General features: G+C 43.6%; 1 protein-coding gene across 1 annotated transcript; it reads left to right on the top strand.

The window, feature by feature from the left end:
* Nucleotides 1-11,474: 11,474 nt before the first annotated feature.
* Nucleotides 11,475-16,663, top strand: FZD4 (frizzled class receptor 4). The gene is made up of 2 exons (XM_005485786.2): nt 11,475-11,815; nt 12,966-16,663. Exons 1-2 carry the CDS (start codon nt 11,552-11,554, stop codon nt 14,292-14,294), a joined length of 1,593 nt encoding a protein of 530 aa, XP_005485843.2. The 5' UTR covers nt 11,475-11,551; the 3' UTR covers nt 14,295-16,663.
* The last annotated feature ends 9,189 nt before the right edge of the window (nt 16,664-25,852 follow it).

Here is a 25,852-nt window from a genome sequence, read left to right as displayed (position 1 = left end):
AAAACTGCAGATAAAGCAGAAACAACACAAGGGGGAAAAATGCAATAAACACAGAAATAATGAAGTTAAATACTCATCACTGAGAATAGCTCTGTGTGCACCAGATGATTTTGTCACTGTTTTGTGGTTGAGCTCTGACCTCATTCACAGACATCTCCTGCAGAGACTTGCAGCATGCTAACCGTGGCATGGCCAGGAGAAAGACCTAACACCTTGGGGTCAGTATTTCAAAAACCCTGTGGAGTTAGATGTTCACGTTTCATTGGATTTCAGTGCAGATTGAACACCTAACTTTTTGTATTTGAAAAAAATCACCTTGTAAAATAATAGGTAATTTCTTTGGCCTTACCTATATTGTCTTCCAGACAGTATTTTCCAGTGTTTTTTCTTATTGTAAGCAAATGCTGTGGGGGTTATATAGTATCTGTGTACCCGGCTAGAAGAGATGAACTTGACTGTAAATTCTTTATTACGAAGAGGTTTGCTCTCTGGCCCTAGGCCCAAAACTCCATCCATGCTTCTGCATGGCAGTGACATCTTGAAGGCATGTCTTGCAGAACCTTTAATGTCCAGATTTGTGCACATATGTGTGTTAATAATTACTGTTGTTCATAACATCAATGATAGGGCTTTCATCACTCCTGGGAGAAGTGATTTTGCAGCCTGATATATGTCACTCTTGGAAGTCTTCTCTTGATATTTTTATAGTGGTTTTTAGCACTCTGAAGATAGAGAGCAGAAAGCTCACAGCATTGGCTAGAGCTCAGTGTGCATGTGCATATGCCTGCGCATAGAGATGAGGTAACTGGTCAGACATGGTATCATTTTACATTCCCCTCCCACACCAGAAAAGCACCTTCCTTCTTTATCCTATTTATAGAAAATAGAAGAATTTACTTGGCTCTTTTTTTGGACAAGAAATGAAATGTTAATGTTTTATACAGATCTCTTCAGTCAAAAGCCCAGGAGGGAATCGATACAACCTTGGCTGGGAGAGCATGCTGCCCCTAAAAGGAAGGTCGTAAGGGTGGTTAATGACCTGATGTCCACAAATGTCCAAATTCTATCACAGCGCCAAAAAAAGGATTAACCCAAATGATATAGTTCAAGCAAGTTCTCTCATAGAAGAATTTAAGCAAACTTCACATGGGAAATCATAATGCATGCAAGAAATTGTACCTCCTCCTGGCACTCCCACACCCACTGAACTGCATCCACCTCTGCTTAGGGAGAAAAATGTAAAAATAGAATAGAAAGGCATATTTTCAGATGATGAAGTGAAATTTTAAGTTAGCTACATAGCCCAGTTTAAAAGAGTATACAGCTTTTACCAGTGTATGAAGGAGTTATAATTACTGATGATCCAAAAAAAGAGATCTATGAGTTTACAGGCTCACAAGAAGCTCATTGTCACAAAACAAATGTCATTTAGCATTCTACATCTAATTTAGTTTAGCTGAAGAAAGTAAATCCATCTCTTACCAATATAACTTTCCAGAAGGAAAAAGTTGAAAAAGGGATTTTTGAAATCTTCTTTTCCCTTGTGTCTACTTAACAAATGATCTCTGGAAATGCTGGCTATTTACTTACGGAAATCATGTTCTTAGGACCCAGTTCATCCTTTCATCATTCAAAGCCTGGAGGGGCATGTTTTAACATTTTATGTGTGAGTCTTATAATAAAGATGTTAAAATGATCCTTTAGTCAGGCTGAAGAATATTTATCCTACAGTCATGCACTGTTGCCCAAGAGTTCTTGTATAAATTCTTCCTTAATCCTCATTCCCCTATTTAATTTGAGCTTATGTTAGTTCCTCCTCCCTTCTCCCAGCCGCCTGAAAGAGCTAAGGAATTGGATACACATCCTGAGCTCCTTTGGTAGTCAAGGGAGAGTGAAGCATCTCCAGTGCAGCCACCTTAGATCTGAACTGGACTCTCAATTACCTTCTGTCTGTCTTGCCCACATGGTATTCAATGGAGACAAACCTAGCACCCTCAAAACGTATTAAAATTACATCCCTAGAGCAGGTGCACAGGAAGGAGAGGCAAGTTTGGGGCAGGACAGAGAGGGTCACTGGCCTCAGCAGTGGTTCCCTTCCACTGCAGTCATCTTGGTATGGTGGCAGAGAGAGCCTTTGCGAGCCTTTCCTCCAGGATTAAAACATGGAGGGGTCACTCCAGCCCAGCCTCAGGAACCAGCTGCACTGCAAGAGTGGCTTTTGTCTAAATTTGGCACCTGGTTCTTCACTGCTTTGCCCTATATGATTAGAGCAAAGGGGTTTGTTTGTGTGTTGATGTACTTTGCAACAAACTTCTTCATATATCTGAAGTGGTTTTATGTCAAAAATTGAATAATAACCTTGCCTCTCAATACAGCACCATGCCCAGTAGTGGCCTAAAGCTTTCATATTTGAGAAATAACTTGTTCTAGTTTTACTTGGAGAATATTTAGGTTAGATGGCAGCTTTCTTGTGCTTTTTATACACATTTTTAGGAGTTTTCTTTTTATATTTGTCATAATTCCCCAAGGATGTGTGTACAGTGTCAACAGTACTAAAAGATATGAACTTTTGCTGTAAGGAATTGAAATATCATGGTAATATAGTTTTCATGGTAATTTGGCCCATGGAAGTCTCTCCCAGGAATAAAAATGCCTGAGAAAAACAGAATTCACATAAACTCTCATTATTTTCTAAGTTAAATGTATGAGTCTGTGGGGAAAGAGATGAATTGTCAGCCTCCAAATAGAAATTACTCTGGCAAAGAATGAAAGATCAGTACATACTCAAATTCCAGATCCAGTAATAATAAAAATAAAATTCAGCACTAGTTCCATTGATAACAAAACCTCAGTACAGTGCAAAAATACCACCATGATCAGCACAGCATAAACGAATAAGGGTGCGGTTCCGTCACGGTTGAAGCCAAACTAAGCTGATCTGTTTCCTTTCGTGGTCACACCACCCCTCCTTGACATCACAGCACTATTTATTTTATTTTGTTAGTTTTCTAACAATTACTGTCTGAACCTACCCTGCCCTGCCAGGGAGTCAGAAGAAGAGAACATAGGCACAAAGTGTAAGGTAGGTTGCACTCCGTGTAAGCACCTGTATGCATGCAAGGAACATAAGGCAAATGTGGAATGGCAGCAAAGCCTTCTGCACAAGACAGGATGGCATTATTTATGCTCAGACTAATTTGAAAGTCCATTGGTTTGTGTATCAGTAATCCGTATGATTAATTTGCCAGCTTGGATAGAAATTAGGAAACCTGTTTGCCAAAGACTTGCCTAACCAGTCCTTCTCACTGTCTGGTATGACATTTATATGTTTGTCTTCCTGTGAATGCAGCACTGCTTTAAGGGCATAGGAATGGGTAAAGAAAAAGAAAACCTATGAATGTCACATACAAATGGTTAATAGAAGAGCAGGTCTGTCTCTGTGAGAAAGGGGAATAATCTGTCCTGGAAGAGAAAGTAGAATAAAGTAGAATAAAGTAGATATCTTTTGCAATTATGTGCATGATGGGTGTATAAATATATTAACAAAAACTCATCTCCTTAAATGAAATAATTACACAGCTCTCAAGCTGAATGCATTCTGTAATCATTTAAAGAGAAAAAAAAGCAAAATAAATTAAAAGTTTTTTGAAAGTTAGAAAAAAATAAAGGAATTGTAGTGGAGACAGGAATGTGGAAATAATTAGCACTCAGTAACTGTGTTTTAAATGGCCCACAAAGCGAAGAATAGTGCCACTGTAAACTGGGCAGTCCAGCTAGAACTGGAAGACTCAAGTACGGTTGCTTATTTTAGAGTTCTCTATGATTCCATAAGGACCTGGAGGCAGTGGTGTGTATAACTTGCAGGAACGTTACCGGTGTGTGACGGGCTCCAGAGAGCGCTGCCAGCAGCCCGTATCCTCACTGGGACAGCTTTCCCTCCTGTGTCCAGCTCCCCCTTTGTGCATTCACAGGCACCTCAAAAGCAACATGCACGCAGCAAACTTCACCTCTTGGCAGATGTCGAGTTTCTTTCCCAGGAGAATGACCCCACTGCCTGCCTAACACAATACAAAGAAGGGTTTTTTCCCCAGCCGTGCCCTGCAAGTCAATACTCGCTGTTATGTAACTAAACACAGCATATCAGCTCACATAGCCTTTTTAATGGGGAAAAATAGTACCTTTTAAGATTTGTGGCCAGATTCATCACACGCCTGACAGCTCTGTGCTGCTCCAATGACACAGAACAGCTTTCAGCCTGCAATAACAGATTGATTAAACCAGCTCGTCATGGTATCACTGGAGCAGTGCAAACCAGCTGAAGTATAACAGTAAACCTACCATCTCAGCTTTGATTTTGAGGGATTTATATCTCAGCCTGATATAATTTCCAAAGACAAAAAAATATAATGGATTAATTCATTCATATCCATGCTCAAAAGCTTGATATTTACTTATTTGGTAATAAGTAAACTAATTTAAGTATTTGAATTTTTTTGTTTACTTTTTGGTTAATACATTTGAGGAGAAAGCACTATAGGATGATTTTAAAAAAATCTGTCCAACTGTGTTCATAAGCATGTTTTTGTGATGTTGGTCACGGCTGGATGTGAAGACCAGGGCTGAGTGCAACCTGGGTGAGTTAAGAGAAGTAAGTTATCTAAAAGTCTCACTTAAAGCAGAAAGGGTCCTTCTTAAGTCAGGTCCAGTGAAATTTGCTTCACAGAATGTGCAAAGTGACACCAAAAGCCAAGTACAATGTTGCTTATGGACAGCAAACACACAGGAAATAACCTCTGATGCTGCCATAGAATTAAAGCAAAACAGGATGCAGAAAGGTTTAGTGGGAAAGATGACTCTGCAAAAAGGAAACTAAGCCTTATTTATAAAGCAAGACTCATGACCTCTCAGGGAGGGAGAACTCAGCCTGTCATTTTCTACCACGGCTAAATCTACCACACTACATGAGCGATCAGTCTATTATTTCCAAAGTTTTCAGGCTACTTTGCTATTGTGAAATGAAATTTCTTCCAACACTACAAAAAGTGCACCCCTCCTTCAGGATTGTACCCTGCACATGCCAAATCTGAAGCTACAAACCCAAGATGTTTTGGACTTATCTGAGCATTTTAAAAAAAGAGATCTCTGGAAAATTTTCTAAGAAAACTGTTCATCAATTTCCAGAAAAAAAATAATCATTTGGACTGAGGTCAATATGGATAAGGTCAACATTTTCAAGCCAAAATGTGAGTTTCTGAGCATTATAGAAGTAATGGTGAGCAGTAGTTTAAACTGAAAGTCATTCTGAGAGACAAAAACACTAATTCCAAAGTTCATGCTGATTTTTGCCTTCACCATGGCAAAAAGTCTACTGATTTTCCTAAAGGGAAGAGATGTCCTTGAAACTGGTCATGCTGTATCTCTGCAGCAGAGCTTTCCTGAGAAGTTTGTCAAAATCAGGTAAGGGAAGAGGGCAGGGTTTTTTGGGTGGGATATGTATTTTAGCACAAAATTTTATAAATGTGGATAAACTATGAAAAACTCATTGTGAAAATGTTTCTGCCTCACTAGATCCTGAGAGTGACTTTGCCTCACAGCTCCTTGCCTGTTCTGCTAATCTGGTTAGAGAAGTATATCAGTTTGAATTATATGAGGAAATAGGCTTTTGGAAAACTGTTTAATTTTTTTTTAATTGAAGTTATTCTTAAAGTTAGAAAGAGAAATACTTGTGTGGGAAAAAAAAAAAAAAAGAATACTAACACATAGATGAAGTGACCTAAGTGGCCTTTATACAGGCATCTTTCATCCTATGAGATTTATGGACAGCTTTTTTTTTCCTGTTTCCCATGGTACATTGTGTGTGATACCTCTGTGCCACCTGGATTTCTAACCCCACCCATCATCTGAGAAATCTTCTTGTATTGTTGAATGTTTTGATGCTATCTAAATGCAAAGGATTTCTCAAAATTATGCATATTAAGTAGCACTGAAATTTCCTGTTTACAGTGCTGTAAAACCAAATTCTGAGGTCTCTGTGCAAGCCAAATATTGACTTTTAAGGGTCATGGAGCAACAATTGACCCAAATTGGCATGCAAGGAATTACACAGCTGAATCTAGATATGGGATCTGTGTCACAGCTTAGCTTCACCAAAGTGCTTTAAAGAACTTACAGTCATAACTGCATGAAAGCAGAGATTCCCAGCCTGTCAGGAGACTTGTGCTCTAGACACACTGCTGATATTGTCTGGGTCTCCCTCTGCACAGAGAACTGGCTCACATGGAGACACCAAGGGTAAAAACTTAAACAGAGTGTCCTGAGACTATCAGGAGCCAAATCCCACTGGGTCAGGCCCAGAAGGATTCTGCAGTGCGCTATGGCAGGTAAATATGCACACAATACACATTTTATTTTAAAGTCTGAGACAAGTCCTGCCCCACTGAGATCAGTGTTGGCTGGTTCCACATCATTGAATACGAGTGCCCCCATGTTCACCACCTTGTGCACCGGTGTCACCTGCATTATATCTGCTCTCCACAATTACCTGAAGCCACGTGGGGGCCAGTCTCTTCTCCCAGTGAACTACAGAACAAGAGCAAATGGCCTCAAGTTGCACCAGGGGAGGTTTAGATTAGATATCAGGAAAAATTGCTTTACTGAAGAGGTGATCAAGTACTGGAACAGGCTGCTCAAGGAAGTGATGGAATCACCATTCCTGGAAGTGTTCAAGAAACATGCAAATGTGGCACTTAAGGACGTGGTTTAGTGGTGGTTTTAGCTTGGCAGTGCTGGGTTAATGCTTGCACTTAATGATCTTCTCCACCTTTAATGTTTCTGTAATGTTTCTATGAATGCTTTATATATAAATCCCCAGATATTTGTATGTGAAAATATATTTGCATATCTATATATATACACATATGCATAAATACATATTCAACTGGCTGCACTGGGGTTTCTCCTCAGATAGCCATGTTTTCTGATAGAGCCATGCTCACTGGAAGTATCATGATGATACCAGTAACAATATCAATTGTTACTGGACAATTGAAATGATGATGATAATGGATAAGTGCAAAGAGGGGAATATATGTATTTCCTGCTTTAAAAGAGTCAGCCTCATGAAGTACAGAAGTAAGGGAGAAAACTTATTTTGAGCTTGTGAATGGCAGTTAGGAAACTATTTAAAAATTATTGCTAGGTGCTTGCAAAGACATCATTGAATAAAGTAGGTGATTGATTTAGATGGATTTTGAGAAAGAAGGTCCTGACTAAAAAAATGCAGCTGGAATTCAGATGGAAATTCTTCTTTTAATTCTTTAATAATATTTTAACATTATACAACTAATTAAGTTTAATAAAAGCATAAATGTCAAAGAGTATGAAGGAAACACTGATTTGAATGAATATAAATCCAAAAGGAATGACAAGTATGTGATAAAATATGCAAAACAAAAAAAAATGGACAGATGTTCAAAGACAATATTGTTTTATGTAAATTGAGACTAAAAGATCATTAATGGTAGAATTCTGTTACTTGATACAAGTTGTGGAATTGTCAGTAAACAAAACAGGTAACAGTCACGTTCAACAGTCATCTTTGTTGTATATTGAAAAAATAGATATCTCACGTCATAGAGATAACTAATAGTATCATAGATATAACTCATAGTAATTAGGTCATTCTTAAAATTTCAGTATCCCAAAACTGCTCTAGAAGCTATACATTTTAAAATTCTTATATGTTTATTTGACACGTATACAAGATCTTTAGAATAACTTTCTGGAAGGTAATATCAGTATTCTCTGTCATCAGTTCCCAGGAGACTGGCTGGGAGGCAAGGACTGTTCTCATGCAGCACTAGATATCTCTTTGAGAGCTCTCACCTCTGAGCTGGTCATCCTGCATTCCTTTTACAGTCAACTGAGAGAGAGAGGCATTTCTAGAATGAAATTCATCTGACTAAAAAGCTGACATCTATGTTTGGTTAAAATAATCCCATCCTAATGTGGTATCCACATTTTTTTTTTAGAAAACCAAACAGACGCCCAAGCTTTCTCCAATCTGCCTGCAAGGCCTTGGTCCTGGCTCTCCATGCAATGCAGGGGAAGAGATTATGTCCTTGGAGGAGTAAGCCAGGTCATCTTGTAGGACTGAGCTTTTGACATGAGTATCCCTCCAGTGGGAAAGCTGAGCTGAGAACTGAATGTTCTACCACTAGAGTTCAGGCAAATATTGATGCATTTAAAATGTTCAGGGAAGAGTTATGAACCTTCCTTGATGCCCTACAAATCAGTGGAAGGCTCAGAGGTCATGGTAAGCATTATTTATTTTCATAGTGTAAAAATTCACCCATGGCTTTAATAAATATGCAAAAAAATATACATACAAATGTAGCGGGGAAGTACTAAAACCAAGACAATAATAAGTAGGATTTTGTATAATGTCATTCCCTTTATGTAAGCTGCCTTCTGCAAGTGTCTGTCTATCCTGACTTTAGCTGACTCTAAAGGGACCAAGGGTGTTTCAACTACTAATTCAGACATATCTATTTATACTGTAAAGGATGGTTTGGGCTGAAAGTGGTATTTAAACAGCAGGGTAAAATGTTGCTCCTTTAAAATCAAAAGTATGATTAAAGAATTGGGAAAAACACCTTACAATAAGAAACTCAGGAAATTAAATCTATTTTAGTTACTAAAAAAGGACAAAAGGTAACTTAATCACAGCCTGACATAACCTACAGGGTTAGTCTCAATAATGACTTCTCAACCTGTCCAGTAAAGGTAGAACAAAAGTCAGTGGCTGGAAGCTGGAGATAACTCAGACTAGAAACCAAATGTAATTATTGGCAGTGACAACAAATAATAATTGTAAGGGAGCCTGCTGATCCTTTAACTAAAGAACTCTCAAAATCAAATTTATAAAAAAATATGCTGCAAGTCGGCAATCAATAACTGAGGAAGGAATACAGCTTTTTCTGTGCCAGATTCAAGCTAGTGTCTCACACTGCTCAGTAATCCAAGAATCTATAAATTCACTAGCTCTATCCAGAAGTTTTCTTATTCTGATCTTTAAAAATAATGATATCTACGTGCTTATCATGGTGACATTGAATCACTGTTATATGCATAAGGTTCAAAGCAGGTTAATTACCATTTTTTCCAACTCCAGCCTCTCATATGATTAGCCACTGCTTCTCACAGCACTCTTGTTTTCAAAACTAATTCCCATTATCTAAAAGACTTTCCAAAGCAAACACAGCAGTGTAGCACTTTCTAATATTTATTTTGAATTCTCAAACAAGAGGCAATAGTGGAAGGAGGTTTTTTTGGGGTGAGAAGTTCTTCTTCTACAAAGTTACTTGTGTCCACCGTAGTTTTACTTAGTCCAAGGACTAGGTTCGTGGGCCAAGGGTTTTGCTTTGTAATTTCTGAATATGCAGTAGGTGGTTTATTTCATGGGAATTAGGTAAAGGCCTTATTCTAGCAGGAGTGAACTCTGCTTCAGCACCTAACTGCAGCAGGAGATGGCAGATGAAAAGGGGTTTCATATACTCAGACAAAGATGCATAGTTTTTGATGTCACTATGATTCTCCCTCTAGCCTTCTTTCATATATAATTTTGAAAAAAAAAAATAAACTCCAACCAAAACCTTCTCCCATGGAAGCCTGCCTCTTACTTTGACGTGTTTGACTGCATGGGGAGCACCCATCACCCATTCCCTGCGCTTGTGTGCTAAGGAAAGTAAACTTGGCAGCGCTGGGAACAGCCTGGTGGACATGTGCAGCACACCGTGTGCGTTCACAGCATTATCACCCACCCAGATTAGCAGCTGAGCACTGCTGGGTGCAGACACCAATGCCTGCAGGTAAATATGGGCTTTGTATGATATGGTTGAGTTGCTGACTCCATTGCAGGCTCCTTGACTGACCTTGGGACAGGAGCACTGTCTGCCTCTGTGTTTGAAAAGTTAAGATAATATTACTTGTCTGCCTCACAAGGATTTTGTGAGTTTAGAGACACTGTTTATTCAAGCTAGATGTAGAGTGTTACAGCAATGAGAGCTCTGTAAATACCTATGCTCACAAAACCTCAGTTAAAGCACCATCTTGCTAGAGGAAAGCACTTTAATGCCCATCAGTCCCTGCAGTGTCCCAGGACAGCTCACACACACTTTCCCCCCTCTCTGAGGTGAAAAAAAAAACCCATTGGGGACGGAGCCTCAGAGGGGAAACCTGCAGTGAGCAAGCACAGAGCACTTCATAGCTCAGGTTTTGCTGTGATTTACAGTGCTGTTCTTGGTAAGGAGCAATAGCTGAGGGGTGGCTTGTGCCATTAGTTGCAGTCTTGTTGACCAATGGAGCTGGGGAATGATGGGGAGCTGCAAAGGCCCCGAGGGGCTCTCAGGCCTGGCTGCCCGTGACAGACACCCTCAGGAGCACATGCACATGCCACCTGCTGCGTGTACACGGGAGGAGGTTGCTTAACCAGGGCTTTACAAATATTTTCAAAGTGCTTTACAAAGAATTCATTAATAGATGACATATTTTTGCTAAAGGCACAACCAGCTCAACTAGATTTTATTACAGGTGTAAATAATATCAAGGGAATTTAAGTGTGAGTCTTGTTTCTCTACTCTTAATCCCTACTCCTGCTGACATATTAAAGGTCTGCTTAATCATCCAGCCCTTTCCTCCCAAATTCACAAATGTTTTATCCACACTTACTTATTTTACAGGGATTTATACAAATGCCAGGAGGTACCTAGCAGTGCCTTACAGGTTTCATGGCCCCAATGAAAAAACAAACAATGCTACAGCCCAGATGTGACCTAGTGGTGCAGTTTAACCCATTGAGAAGACAAAACAGCAGCTTAGAAAGCCACCCCGGATATCTTTAACTACACAGTGGAGGAGCTGAGCACTTAGGGCTGGAAAAAGGCCAGAAATGAGGGGATGACTGCGGCACGATGATCCCAAGCACATCTGCACGGGGCTCAGTCTCCCCTATCCCTACGGAGCCGAACTTGGGGAGCCCCTGGGACCTACACTCACGGTGGGAACTCAGGGGATAGTGACAATGTCTCCCAGGGGCACTGGCCACACGGGACAGGAGGGGGGACCTGCTGTGGGGAGACGAGACACGGCCGGGTATCCCCGGGGGTTTCTGAGGGGAATGCAGGTAGTGGGTCACCAAGGACAAGGGACCCTCCGCGGAGCGGTGAGATGGAGCCTGTGGAAGTGTGCTCCTCGGGCTTGGGGTGAGGTCGGGGCTCCCCCGGGAGCGGACGGGAACTCCCGGGTGCCGGGCTGAGGCGCAGGTAGCACCATGCCCTGCCCTGTCCGGCTCTGCACGGAGGCGCTGAGGGCGCTGCGCGGGGCGGGCTCCCGCGGCGGGGGCGGCGGCGCCGTGAGGGCCGGGCCGTGAGGCGCGTCCCTCCCCTGGGCCGTTTCTCGGCGCGGCTGTTTAATAGCGGAGCCGCCCCCGGCCCGCCCCGTTGGAGCCGGCCCGTGCGGCACGGCGCGGCCGGGGCCGGGGCCGCTGCGGGCCATGGCGGGGGGCCATGGCGGGGGGGCGGCCGGCCGCGCCCGGCTGCTGGCCGTGCTGCTGGCCGGGCTGCTCGGCGGGGCGCGGGGCTTCGGCGACGAGGAGGAGCGGCGCTGCGACGCCATCCGCATCGCCATGTGCCAGAACCTGGGCTACAATGTCACCAAGATGCCCAACCTGGTGGGGCACGAGCTGCAGGCGGACGCGGAGCTGCAGCTCACCACCTTCACCCCGCTCATCCAGTACGGCTGCTCCAGCCAGCTCCAGGTGCGTCGGGGCTCCGCGGGGACCTGGGTGCGTGGGCGAGGTGGGGACGACACACGGCGGGGCCGCGCGGTCCCCGGGCCGGCTGCTGTCCCGCAGCACCCCATCCTCATCCCCGCCTGCTCTGATCAGTGCTAACCCAGCCCGAAAGTCGCGCCGCTTCGCTGTGTCGCTCCTGGCTGGCTGGGAAGGGAACGCGGCTCACGTTGGGCGGAGGTGCGGTGTCCCGGCGATGTCCCGGCGGTGTCCCGGCTGCCCGCGGCGAGGAGCGCCCGCCGCAGCGCGGTGCTCCCCTCCCGGCCTCTGGCGGAGGCTGCGGCGGCTCCCGGAGCTCTCCCGGCCGCTCCCTCCGTCCCGGCCGTGCCCCAGGTACCGCGCCCGACTCCGTGCGGAGCGGGCGGGGCTGGCCGCGGGGAGCTGGGGCAGCTCGGGACCCCGCCGGCAGCTCCACCGCCAAAGTTTCTTTCCCAGGCGAATGGCAGGATCCCTGTCCTCCCCACGGGCATGGATTTCCTCAAACAAAACCCAGCTTGTTTCTCGGGGCAGAGTTCCCGTGTCAGCACGCAATTCCTCTCACGGTGTCGCGTCGCCGAATTACTATTATTCAAAAGACGAGAAAACTACAATATTTTATTGCTGTCGTAAATGCATACGTGAACTTATTGTAAAATAAAAAACATTTTTCTGCCAGGATCGTGAACCATAGTATTTCAATAAATGCTTTTTTCCTCCTATTTGTTTCTTAGCTGAAATATCCAGGCAATGGTCAGAACAAATATATGTATTTGTTTAAACCCCTTTAATTTGGTTTTCTGCTTTCTTAAATTGTACCCTCGAGGTTTAAATCTGGCTAAATACCACTTGCTTCATTGGAGCTGATGGGCCAGGTTTACATGGAGCTAATCTAGGGAGTAAAATTTTCAGACTTTGGCTTTGGACCACATTTGAACTGAAAAAAGACAACATTGTTGGGTTTATTCTCTCTTTTGTTTTTATTGTGCTTGGTTTATTTGTTTTACGCTGCTTCCTGGCTTTTTTTTTAAGGCAAGGGACCAAATATCACTGCTAAAAAGGAAAAAAAAGAAAACTTTTTATATTGCAACCTGTTTCATTTTCCCTCAACACACTTGTGATTTCTGTTTCTCTCTTCCAGTTCTTCCTGTGTTCAGTTTATGTGCCGATGTGCACAGAGAAGATTAACATCCCCATCGGTCCCTGCGGAGGCATGTGCCTCTCTGTCAAAAGAAGATGTGAACCTGTTTTAAAAGAATTTGGGTTTTTCTGGCCAGACGCCCTAAACTGCAGCAAATTCCCACCCCAGAATGATCACAACCACATGTGCATGGAGGGCCCAGGAGACGAAGAGGTTCCCCTTCACAGCAAGACCTCCTTGCAGCCTGGAGAAGAGTGCCACGGCATGGGATCTAACTCAGATCAGTACATTTGGGTGAAGAGAAGCTTGAGCTGCGTCCTGAAGTGCGGCTACGACGCTGGTCTGTACAGCAGGTCAGCCAAGGAATTCACAGATATCTGGATGGCCATATGGGCCAGTCTTTGCTTCATCTCGACTGCCTTCACAGTCCTGACCTTCCTGATTGATTCATCCAGATTTTCCTACCCGGAGCGGCCAATCATATTTTTGAGCATGTGCTACAATATTTATAGCATTGCTTATATTGTGAGGCTAACTGTGGGCCGGGAAAGGATATCCTGTGATTTTGAAGAGGCAGCAGAACCTGTTCTTATCCAAGAAGGTCTTAAGAACACAGGATGTGCGATAATTTTCTTGCTGATGTACTTTTTCGGGATGGCTAGCTCCATCTGGTGGGTTATTCTGACATTGACGTGGTTTCTGGCTGCGGGACTCAAGTGGGGCCACGAAGCAATCGAGATGCACAGCTCCTACTTCCACATTGCAGCCTGGGCCATCCCGGCGGTGAAGACCATTGTCATTTTGATTATGAGACTTGTAGATGCAGACGAGCTCACCGGCCTCTGCTATGTTGGGAACCAGAACCTGGATGCGCTGACAGGCTTTGTTGTGGCTCCACTTTTTACCTACCTGGTCATCGGGACTTTATTCATTGCAGCGGGACTCGTGGCCTTATTTAAAATCAGGTCTAATCTCCAGAAAGATGGAACTAAAACTGACAAACTGGAAAGACTGATGGTCAAAATTGGGGTCTTTTCAGTGTTGTACACCGTCCCAGCAACATGTGTCATTGCCTGTTATTTCTATGAAATCTCCAACTGGGCCATTTTCCGCTATTCGGCAGATGATTCCAATATGGCAGTGGAGATGCTCAAAATTTTCATGTCCCTTCTGGTGGGTATTACATCAGGTATGTGGATCTGGTCAGCCAAAACTCTGCACACGTGGCAGAAGTGCTCCAACAGACTGGTGAACTCAGGGAAAGTGAAACGGGAGAAGAGAGCGGACGGTTGGGTGAAACCCGGGAAAGGGAACGAGACTGTGGTATGAGAAAAGGACAGCATCCCACTGCTCTGACTGCTCTCCTGTGAAGGACTGATCATGTGCAAACATTGCTGTGTAAATGTTGGGAATAGAGTAGGGGATGGTTGCACAACCTGTCTGGGGATGGGAGGGAAAGAAAAAAGCCTTAAAGAATAAACGGCAAAAGGATCATGCTGCAGATACAATAGCCATAAACCATGCTGCCCAAAATAGGAGAGCCCAGGGAGGCTTTAAAAGCTGTGAAATAGCCAAACATGTTATCTTCCTTTTATAAGTCTTGAACTCTTTAGAAATGGAGGTGCTGTAGCCCATAGCTGTGAGATGATGTTTTCCTTTCATCACCTTACAGCTGATGGAGGACAGGCAGTCCAGGGCCAAATTCTGGGCTTAATTAGCGTCCAGTTACCAAGTTACCAGAAGATGGAGCAGGACCTCAGTCAGATGTCTTCTTTGTGAGTTCAGCATTGAGAACAAAGTGCTTGCTGAGGATTCTGTCTTTATGCCCTGAGGAATTCTGGTGTTCCAATACACTGCACAATTCAGTCAGGGATCATGTCCTGAAACAAATAGTAAATGGACTTCCCAGGTCTTACCCGTGATGAGTAGGATTTAGTGAGGTATTAGTGAGGATGACTTTTAAGTCATCTAATAGCCTAATAATGATTTTGACTCATTCTTTTTGCCATTTATAACCTGGTCTGAATGGAGAGTTGATTCTGCCTTGTGGGAATTTGAACCTCCCCGTGTTTTTTCCACCTCAGTTATTCTATGGTTCTATCAGTATTTATAAAATCTAAAAGTTTTACTCAAGGCTGTCCTCAGAAGTAGAGGAATCAGCTCAAGGTGAGATACTGTGTATGGTCTTCTGCATCTATTATCGTTATCCATTTCCTCCATTCCTGCACCTTCAGGTGCTCCTGCTATTTCTAGCAGACCACTTTATTCTGCTGCATTTATTAGCTTTAAAAAAAGTCTTAATTCTATAGTGATCCTTCCTTCAGAAAAGAGAAAAATTACTTGAAGGTACATTCAGACAATGCCATGTTTCTCCAAGCAAATGTACTTGACTCTGGAGACTCATTGCATGAAGCAATTAAGTCTTAATGTATTTCATTCAGTGTGATGGTATCTCCTCTGTAGACGCCAGTCTGGGGAGAAGCAAAATGTTAAATTCCTTGGCAACCTCGTGTTCACACAGATCAGTTGTATAATTATGTGTGTCAGTTGCAATTAAAAGAACATTCTCAGCCCATGACATTGCAGTACAGCTGACTGCCTCACAACGATGCTTCAATTGCTCACTGACAGCTATGGAGACAGTTTTTAATGTATATTTACACACAGAATGTGAGCAGGCATTCAGTCCTCAGGAGCAACAAAGACCTTTCCAGTTCTTGTGTCCCAGTAAAGGGACACAAGAAATCCAACTTCTTGGTGAATAATGTTTGAAAGAAACCATTACATTTCTTATTATTTTATATGAGGAGGCATCGGCCTGTGGGGAGCTGAATGTGAGAAAGGTGATGCAAATACAAATGTCCTAGAAGCACTTAGAGAACACTGTTATGATGCTCTATTCCTTTGAAACACATTTGATTTTATCTATGTGCCCTAAGCTTTTGCTTCCTTTGTTTGTGTGGAACCTGATCAGCTGCAAAGCATCCCCCTGGTGCCCCAGCTCCCATGATCTTCCAGGGCAGCTGAGAACAGATGCTGCTTTATTAAAGTACTTGCTTTCCACACAGGTGCCCATGTGCTTCCCAAACCACAGTTCACTCCAGCTCTGGAAGTGAGCGCTAATCCATCCCAGAAGCATGTATTGTTTCAATGTCAGTGTCGAAACATGTGCTGGAGAACTTTTTTTTCCTTTTACAAACAAAATCCAGACCCCAAACAAACCCTAATGGCAGTCTTTGCGGTTGGGCTCCCTTCTCCAGCAGAACAAGTGACAACTTGACACATTCTGTTCAAGACACACAAGCACTGTCTTGGCCAACACCACATTCCAGCTGGGCCTTTTCACCCTCTCCATAAAGTCTCTCGCTGTTAGTGTTGTGTTTGGATCTGGTTATTCCTTTGTGGATGAGGAGTTTTGCAAGTGTGAGATCTTCAGATGGTGGAGCTTCTCCATCATGCAGTCTTTCTGCTGGCACAGTGAGGAATGTAAAGTCAGCAGCTGGATGCTGGCTTCCACGGAGCAAGGATGCAGTATGACCCTTTTTTTGTAACCTACTCTTTGGCCGTGCCGAGGTGTCGTGTTCACTCAAGGTGTGCTTCAGTCTGAAAGGCTTTGGATACTCTCCTGGACAATAAGACACATGTTTGAGTAGACTGATTCAATAAATGGCATTTTTAACCTTGCTATGTACACAGAAGTGAATGTTAAATAGTGCCTTTTTATGAAATCCTTGCATCTCTGCCTGTGACACTGTGAACTGTTGACAGAGGGGTGCTCCTGGTGATGTGAGACACAGTGAGCTGGATGAGGATGGAACTGTGTGGCCCTAGGAGGGACCTGGAGGGATATTCCATTAAAGCATGTGAGGGATTCAAATGCTGTGGGAAAGAGGTGGGCTGGGGGGAGGCACCAGCTGCTGTTCCTGAGGACACATCTTTCCCCAGCAGATGGGGGAACGGTGTACTGCCCCAAAGTGAAATTAGTGGTTGCATCAATCAGACCATTCCATTGATGTATTCACCCCCATGCCTTTACCTGGCTCCATGTCAGGGCTGTGCAAGTGGGAGGACGCAGCAGACAGCCTAAAACCTGGCACTTGCCAAGCAGAGCGGGTATCAGCAGCTCCCAAGTTCTCTCATTTCAGCATTGTTAGGAGCTTAAAGCCATGAGGGGTGTGACTAATCCTGTCTCGGAAGTGCAGTTGCTGTGGTTATACAAGCACAGACGTTGCAGCCGTTTCCTTCCACTGCACAGCCCCTGCTCCCATCTCCCCCTCAGCCTGTGCTCTTGGCACTGCAGCGTTCACAAGTGTCTGCCAGAGAGGTACAAGCTTAGCTCTTACATTGAACAGACAACTTAGCTCCTTTCTCTGAATTTTAAGGAAATAGACACTGATTATTTTGGGGTGTACAGAAAATATATCTACTTCAATGTATGTACTGTAAATTTCTAATTTATCACTGTAAAAAAACCAAAACAACTTTGCTATTTAATTTTTATATCAAAATAAAACTTTAACCTCTGTGGATAACGAAAGAATTCCTGGCAGCCTTCACATTTTTGGTGAGTTTGTTTCTTAAATAGGCTTCAGCATTGTTGGAAGTGCTTTTTTGCCCTGAAGGAAGAAGGACTGAAATGCTCATGCTGTGGTGAGAGGATGCTTTGAATGGGTTAATCCAGCATGGTTTGGCTCTAATAACTGAGAACAAGACATGGTTGGGCAATAGTGAAAGTATGTTTCTGCTCATGGGGTGGACAGAAACCCCTTCAAGGACGGCCGGCAGGTCCTGGGCACTGGCTGGGGCTGCAGCTGGAGCTTTGGTGTTGTGGGAGCATGTCCCCAAAGCCCAACTGGAAGGCAAGGCAGAAACACGGCCTGCTGCTGCTCTAGCACTGCTGTGATGTGGCTCCAGAGAAGGGCAGCACCTCCTGTAAGGCTCCTTTTCTTCCAGGTGTTATGGAATGTGTACATCCGAAGCAGGAGAGCTCAGATCCAGAGTGTATGGTGGAGGAGGGCAGCATCACCACCAGTCTGTTCAGTGTATGGAAGGGGAAAATCCTAATCTTAGCAACCTGCTTGAAATGAGTTCATTCCTATAGGTGATTTCAGGGATTTCAACCCTTCAGAGGAAAGATTAAATTGAATGTCTACATGTTTTTCTAAAAATTTAGGCTTATTAATGCTCTACTTTTCTTTCCTGTTTGTCATTTCTGTCCACAGTTGTGATGGATGGGGATAGCAAGGAGTTGCCTTTTGTGTGCATCCCTCACCAGTTTCTTTTCACACTGACAGAACAGTATGCAATATTAATTACTTAAACCCACTTAATTGTTTCCATCATGAAACAATCTGTGTGTGAGATTATTTAATTAGCAGAATGTTATTCTAATAAGAACCTATTATCCACGCCCTGGATAATAGTGAGGGCGTGCTATAAAAAAGAGTAGCAACTATCACCTGTGTATCTGTAGCTAATCAAGTTTTGAAGAGCAGCATCTAAAACTGGTAATTATGAGTGATTTGCTCATGCCTTTGGCAGCTCATCATTGTAATGTTCTCAGGCTGGTGATTAATGTGATCTCTCAAACTTATTCTAATGAGTCTTTAATAAAGGTACTGTTAACTGTAGCAAACATCAAAGAGCTTCTGGTTTGAACAGGATCTCCCTGTTGTTCAAACCACCTGAACACCTCAGGTGTGGCGTTCAAGAGGACGTTGGCTGCTCGAGTTCTCTGTCATGGGTGCTTGCCTTCACACAGATCCCTCAGAGCATCACCCATGAAGTGACAGTGGATTGCTGCAGTGGCTCTGAATGGTGAGCAAGTTCCCCAAGCCACGGAGATGACAAATCCACTAAGGTTTGCCTCTTGAGCATTTGCCTCTTGAGCATTGCATCATAAATGTTATTCTTTGTGAGCATTGTATGCAATGCTTACAAAAAATAACATTTATGAGGACTTTTTGTGGTTGTTTTGGTATTTATGCTTGGGGTTTTTTACTTGCTTGGCTTTGTCTATTTTTTTTTTTTAAGATGTCTTTTAAGAAAGCAGATGTTAGGGAGTTGGTAGAGAAGGAGGCCAGTGTTGTGCCGCCAGCAATCAGGAGCAGCCTAAGCTCCAGTAATGTGAAACCATGGTATCACCAAGTCCCTGGCTTCAGTGGTGGTTTCCACCCCACCTCCTGCATCCTCATCCACATTCCCACAATGGTGCCACATTTCAGTTTCTCCTTCACTTTGCCAGTACAACTACTTGTGATATGATGCAGGCATCATCCTCAGGAGTTGCTTCCCAAGCCCTCTTGCACCATCTTCCCCATCAGGCCAGAGGTGTGTCTACCTGCGAGGTTGTAGGAACAGGAGAGAGCAATGTAACAACTGCTTGAGCCCTTCCAGCTTCCCCAGCCTCAAGTAAAACAGCAAAGCCTTCAGTGGGGCTGTTGGTGACTCCCTAATTCTTTAGCTGGGATGACTGAGTCCAGATGTGAACTGCTCTCCTACAGATAAATGCCCCAGTACACAGCCCCGCAGCAGCTGTGTTGCTGATAAGGGCTCCATAGTGCCCTTTTCAGCACGCTTGGACTAATTGGCTCGTAATATAGGCCAGGAGTTTGCTTCTTTCTCAACCTAGGATGGCTTAACTGGACTGCCAGACACTGGCGTAGCTTATGTAGAGAGCAAAGCAGCTCTGAGTGCTTGCAAAGCCAGTGCTGGCTGCAAGAGAAATGAGACAGAGCATGGTCTCGGCTGGAGCAGCGCTGTGCCATCCTGCTGCACCTCACCAAGAGGAATGGGTGAGAGCATGGGTGCAGGTCAGCCAGCTCTCAGCTGATGCTGAGCTGGTGCAATAGATCCCATATCACTATTTCCTGCAGCTGGGAAATAATTTCTGACAAGAGGTCCTGCACATCCTGGCAGACTCCAGCTGTTGTAACAGCTTTGTGTTGTTAGCAACCAGATGTTTTGTTTTATGCTCTGGGAACAGCCTACCAAACAGTCACCACAGGGCTGGGAGAGCACAGAGGTGGCTTAGAGGGGAGCAGCAGCAAATGAGGACTCACAAGCTAAGGCATCACCGAGAAACTGTTGTTTTCTTTTCCCGGTTTTTTCGGGGAGCAGGGACGCCCTGTGTGCCATATGTTAGGTATAACACCAGAGAAAACAGGTTAAATGCCAAAGACAAATACTATTGCACTGGCAAGCTTACTGTAATTTGTAACTTTGATTTTGATGTTGTGTTTCCATCCAGAAGGGAAAGTGCTTGTTAATTAGATCCACTTGGAGGGCTCAGAAAATGGATACTTTACCTAAATATTGTCCATTTTAAAACCAAAGGTTTAAAACATTAAACATAGCCAAAACAAAACAAAAACCCCAAACAATTTCCCATGGCTTGTCAATACACTGGCAATAAAAATATCTTCATCTTATATTTCCATCAGCATTTAGCTAGTTTCCTGTCTGGTTCTTTCATTTCCTGAGCTTACTCCAAGAAAGGGAAAAACATCCATCCTGCAAAATAGATGCAAATCATTCAGCAGACTGCTTTGGCTTCTACAATATTAAATTTTAAAATATTACTATGCAGAGAAACAGCCTGACAGTAAATGTTTTAATGGATGAAGTGTTTTCTTCCTAAGCAGCTCAGAGGCACTCTCACTCAAGTACTTGGTAAGGGACGATAAGCAGAGTGCCATGGAAAAGCAGAAATTTGGTTTTTCAAGGATTTTTCTTGCATTCGAAGGTCTTCTGCCTTGCAGCAAGGAATGGCTGACATCTAGTGGCAGCTGCACCCTGGCCCCAGCTGCTCGAAGCCTCCCCCAGCCCTGCCCTCCACTCATGTCAAAAAGCAGGGCAGGTACCCCAGCTACTGTTGGTGAAGGCTTTGTCCAGCAGCACATTCTACAGCTCTGGGCTATGCATTATGGTTTGCACCAAGTGCATCAGCTGAGAAAATCAAAAGCTTACCCTCTGTTTAATAAATTGTAAGGTGTTAGATCAGATATTAGGGAGAAATTCTTTATTGTTATGGGTGGTGAGCCCCTGGAACAAGTTGCCCAGAGGAGTTGTGGATGCCCCATCCCTGGCACTGTGCAAGGCCAGGCTGGATGGATCTTGGACCAACCTGGTCTAGTGGAAGGTGTCCTTACCCATGGCAGGGGGTTGGAACAAAATGGTCTTCAAGATCCCTCCAACTCAAACCATTCTATGATTCTATGGTTCTATAAATCTCTCCTTGTTCAGCCCTGGGCTCAAGGCTGGCATGGTTACAGGAGGGTTGATAGCAGTGCTCATGGAGAAGAAAAAAAACAGACCTGGTAAAGCAGCATGGCAAAAAGGCCAGTGGGACATCTGTCCTCTGCTGTGATGAGGAAAGCTGCTCTTGGCAGAAGCCAAGCAGCACATAAAGTCCAAAAAGTTTATTTGAAAGACTTAACACAATCTCTTCCTTGGCCTCACACTAGTTATGTTTATAAGAAAAAAGACCTGTGGGGATCACAGCAGAAAAGAAAGCCTCCAACCTGGGCTGACAGCCTGCTTCTTTCTGCTGCCATTTGGCAGTGGTGGGAAGGGCTGTCAGCCCCAGGAAGAAAGCATAAGGCATTTGCAAAGTCACGCGCAGGAGACCCACAGCACAAATGTACCTCTCGAAAGGAGGGCTGCTGGAGAGGCCTGGAGATGGGGAAGAGGCTTCTCAGAGCAGGAGAGAATACATATGCATATATATATATATATACAAAACACAAAAAAAATCAGCTGAAGAGGCCCTAGCATATGAAAGTTATGACAAAAAATAATACCATTCCACTCACAAAACAATGTTGCTACAGCTGTGGCCTGAGCAGAGCCAAAAGAAATGAGGAGCCATCCATACCTCCCCAGAGAATGCTTTTATAACCAAAGCAGGGAAAGGGGCAGACCTTTTTCTGAGACCCAGTAATTTATCCCGTCAGCGGCAGCAGAGCCGGCCATCGTTTTGTCATGGGATGAGCTGGGTTTCGCTTTTGCGAGCTCTCGAAGTCCCTCCCTCCAGAGAGCAGCGTCTGCTTCTGCCACAGCCCTGCCACCTTCGGGATGCACCGGGACACTGCACAGGGCCTCATCCCTTCTTCCCCGTCTGCTGCTTTTTACTTATTCTGGCTGTAAGTAGAATAAGTAAAATTCCTATTTTAAGTATTTTTATTTTTTCTTATTTTACTTGTTCTTTACTCTTTATTCTTATTCTTATTCTTTATTCTTATTTTACTTATTTTTATTCTGAGAGACTCAGCCACCAACTATTTTTTCGAGTGGCCTTTCCAGTAGCTGCTCTCTGCAGCCCCGTGGGTCCCTCCTCATCCTGGGCTCCCATCAGGAGTTTGCAGTCCCTTTCCAAATCTGCTACTGAGCAGAGGGATTGGCCATGCTGAGCTAAGAGAGAGAGGAGCATTCGGCAGCTGCTGTGGATATTGGGACATGAGTGATAAGACAAGAGAAAGTGGCCTTAAATTACACCTGTGGAGGTTTAGATTGTTTATTAGGGAAAATATGTTTATTTTCTCATTGTCAAGTCCTGGAAGAAACTTCCCAGAGTTTCACCATAGTGGAGTCACCATTCCTGGAGTGACTGGAGTTTAAATGATGTGTAGAAGAACCTAACTTAGCCTCCAGGGGACAGAAGAAAGACTAAGAAGTCTGAGAACCTGTTGGTCCAAAGAGGCACACAGACCAGGGTAAGCAGGAAAAGAATCTTCGTGTGAATAGATTCACAGCAAAAATGAAACCTGGCCCTTTGCATCCCATTCCCTGTGGCACCCATTGGCTCATCACCTCCCACTTAAGGAAGGAATGAGAATTGTTCCACAAGGGGAAGTAAAGAATTTGCCTTTTTAAAAAATTTACTGCAAAAATTCTTTCTCCATCTAGGTTCTCTAGCTCCTTTTTGAATCTGCACACAAATTTGGCTAAGAGTGTTTTTTATCTGAAGCAGAGACACACAGAGACAGCCCTTAGACATCTCCTTTCTCAAGGGTTCGAAAGCAAACTGGGCCTGAGCCCTGTTGGGCAGAGGCAGGAGGAAGATATGAGAGAGAATAAAGAAGAACAGCATAGAAGGAGAGCCCCAAGGTGGCCCAGAGTGTGGGCAGGTGTCTGTCCCAGCCGTGGCTGCTCAGCATTCCACAGGGCTGCCAGCAAAGGGACAGCACAGGACACAGCCAGGGTGTGGGGTGTTCAAACTGGTCTGGGAACCACTGCTCAAAGCAGAGGGGGCTGCACCCAGGGCTTGGCAGAGCTGAAGGGTCAGTAGCTGCCAGCAGAGCAAAGAAACAAGAGCAAAAGACTTTCAAGGGATGCAGCTGTTTGCCAAGTGAACGTCTGAGCAGAGCTCATCAGAGAATCGTGAAACCATTTAGATTGGAAGAGATGCTTAAGATCATTGAGTCCAACTATAAGCCTAACACCATTACCCATTTTTATGACTTAATGTTATAAGATGTTATCACGTTAACAAGAACACTTAAAACTGGCATTTGAAAAGGGCAAAATTAGCATTACATCTTAATCTGATACTGCTGTAGATGTATTGCCAGATTCAAGCCTCTATCTCGGGTTCCTCTTTAATACTTTAAACAGCCTAAAACCTTCTGAGAGTGAGGGGAAGTGGTATTGGCTGTGATTAGAATATATAAATTAAATTCTCTGAGGGCTGCCTTGGTTCTGGGAGCTCTGCCTGCAGTTGGTAGGACCCTGTGTGTGGTAGTGTGTTGTTAAGTTTCTTGTGTTATTCCCCCAATTTATGTATTGTTCTCCCCTATTATGTGTAAAATGGTTTCGTTCCCCTTTCTTTCCCGCCACCGTTAGCCTGCCAGCTAAGTTGCTATAGCAACCGCTATTCATAGTTGCCGATATGTAATTGCTCCTCCCCTGGTTTCCCTTATAAGTGAAAGTTGTTTCCTCCCTGTCCAGTCAATCACTCCCTTCCTCCTCCCAGGTTTCGAGAACCTTCTCCTCTCTGGAGATGGTGGTTGGCTGGGGTCCCAGGACACCTCCTTTACCTTTTGATTATTGGTCTCCATGGAGTGTCAGTTCTGTGAAGTTCATCCCCTCACCTTTCCTGATTGGCTCCGCCTGTACCCACCTCCCTCCTTTATAATCCTGTTTTCACCCCCTATGAAAAACTTTTTCCCCGGCTGGTTTTCCCGGTGTTTTTGGATCTGGCATCACCTTCAATAAACCGATGTTTAACCCCCGGGAAATGGTCAGCTCCGTTCCTCTCATATACCAGCGAGGTACGCCAGTCCGCAGCCAGCACAGCCCGAGGCCATCAGACGCCGAAGGGTGCTGGCCAGGAATTGCAGAGGGGCGTCGGCCTTTCGCCCTCAGCTAGTCGGATTCTAAACTTCGGGCCACATACGTTCTCTTCTGCACCTGTGAATCCAGATTTCTATAGTTATCACTTATGTTTGAAAGGAAGAGTCCCTTTCTGTGTACACTTGGTAAGGAGGAGAGAGGGAAGAGAGGAAGAAAGAGCGAGAGAGAGAGAGAGAGAGAAAGAAAGAAAGAAAGAGAGAGAGAGAGAGAGAGAAAGAAAGAAAGAAAGAAAGAAAGAAAGAAAGAGAGAAAGAAAGAGAAAGAGAGAAAGAGAGAGAGAGAGAAAGAAAGAAAGAAAGAAAGAAAAAGAAAGAAAGAAATGTCGCTCTCAGGATCAACATTTAACGGTAAAAACTGGAAGGGGCATTTGCATAGCACAAGTGTGTAGCGACACCATGTAATTCCTATTTCTTCTTCAAATGGGAACACATCTGGACAGAAATACTAATTTCTGTCATAAAAATAATAAAAAATAAAACAACAACTGGGTTCTTTATTTTAAATTATTCTACATAATATGAATATAGCTTTAACCAGATCAACTATTGAGGTAGCTTTGCTAAACAACTTTAGTGCATCAGCAGGAAAAAGTGGATTTCCCTTCAATTTATCTTCAGAATCTTCTGATTTTGACTTTTGATTCAAAATATTTCAATCTAAATTCTGTAGCAGTAAATACAATTTGATTGATTACTCCCAAAGTATTGACTCTGAAATGAAGTGTTTGCTCAGTGATCAGTCTCCGAGCACTCTGAAACCATGGAGGGGGGTTGTGTTTACTCACTTGATGGATGCCAGACTGGCGAGCAGGAGGAAGGCCTCAATAAATCATTTCTGACATTAACCTTGCAGAAACAAATTCCCAAGAGTATTCATGCTAGTTCTGCTGCCGGTGCTTGTGCAAACACTGCTGGACAGAATTCACATCGCTATCTTTCTGTGACTAGTTTTGCAAACAAAAGTTCATCATTGGCATTCCAGACAAAGTCAATGGAACAGGCAGGGATGAAGGAAAATGCACTTTGTTTATTCAAACAACAGTTAGTGTGTCATTGGAAATATGCATGAAATATTAATAGCAGACTTTGGAGTTGATAAAAAGAAATTTTAAAAAAGCATGCACTGGACTAAGCAATGAAACATCACTTTTATTTGTTTAAATAAGCAGAATATTCCAGATATCCAGCATCTGGCATCTGTAATTTTTGTGTTTATGTTATTTTTAGTGTTAACTTTATATATGCCATGAAATTTTCTTTGCATTTGTTTTTTGCACAGTGATTATGAGGTTAAGATAGTACAGGGAAGACCCTCTTGGTGAATCATGAAAAACAGCCGCAAATAGAAACCTCTGTTTCTGAGGACAGGCATAATAAGTTGATAAAGTACAGGGTGCATATGTATTATTTATATTATGTATATATATATGTGTATATGTACATTAAAGTTCTCTTAACAATAACTTTGTGCAGAATTGTCATATCCTCTTCAAAGACACCAAACCTCTAACTGCAAAAGCTGTAGTGGAACCTCAT

Source organism: Zonotrichia albicollis, chromosome 2 (genome assembly GCF_047830755.1).
Source record: "Zonotrichia albicollis isolate bZonAlb1 chromosome 2, bZonAlb1.hap1, whole genome shotgun sequence".
In the NCBI taxonomy this organism is placed as follows: domain Eukaryota; kingdom Metazoa; phylum Chordata; class Aves; order Passeriformes; family Passerellidae; genus Zonotrichia; species Zonotrichia albicollis.
Note: the sequence above shows the minus strand (reverse complement) of the source record. Positions and strands in the feature narration are given on the sequence as shown.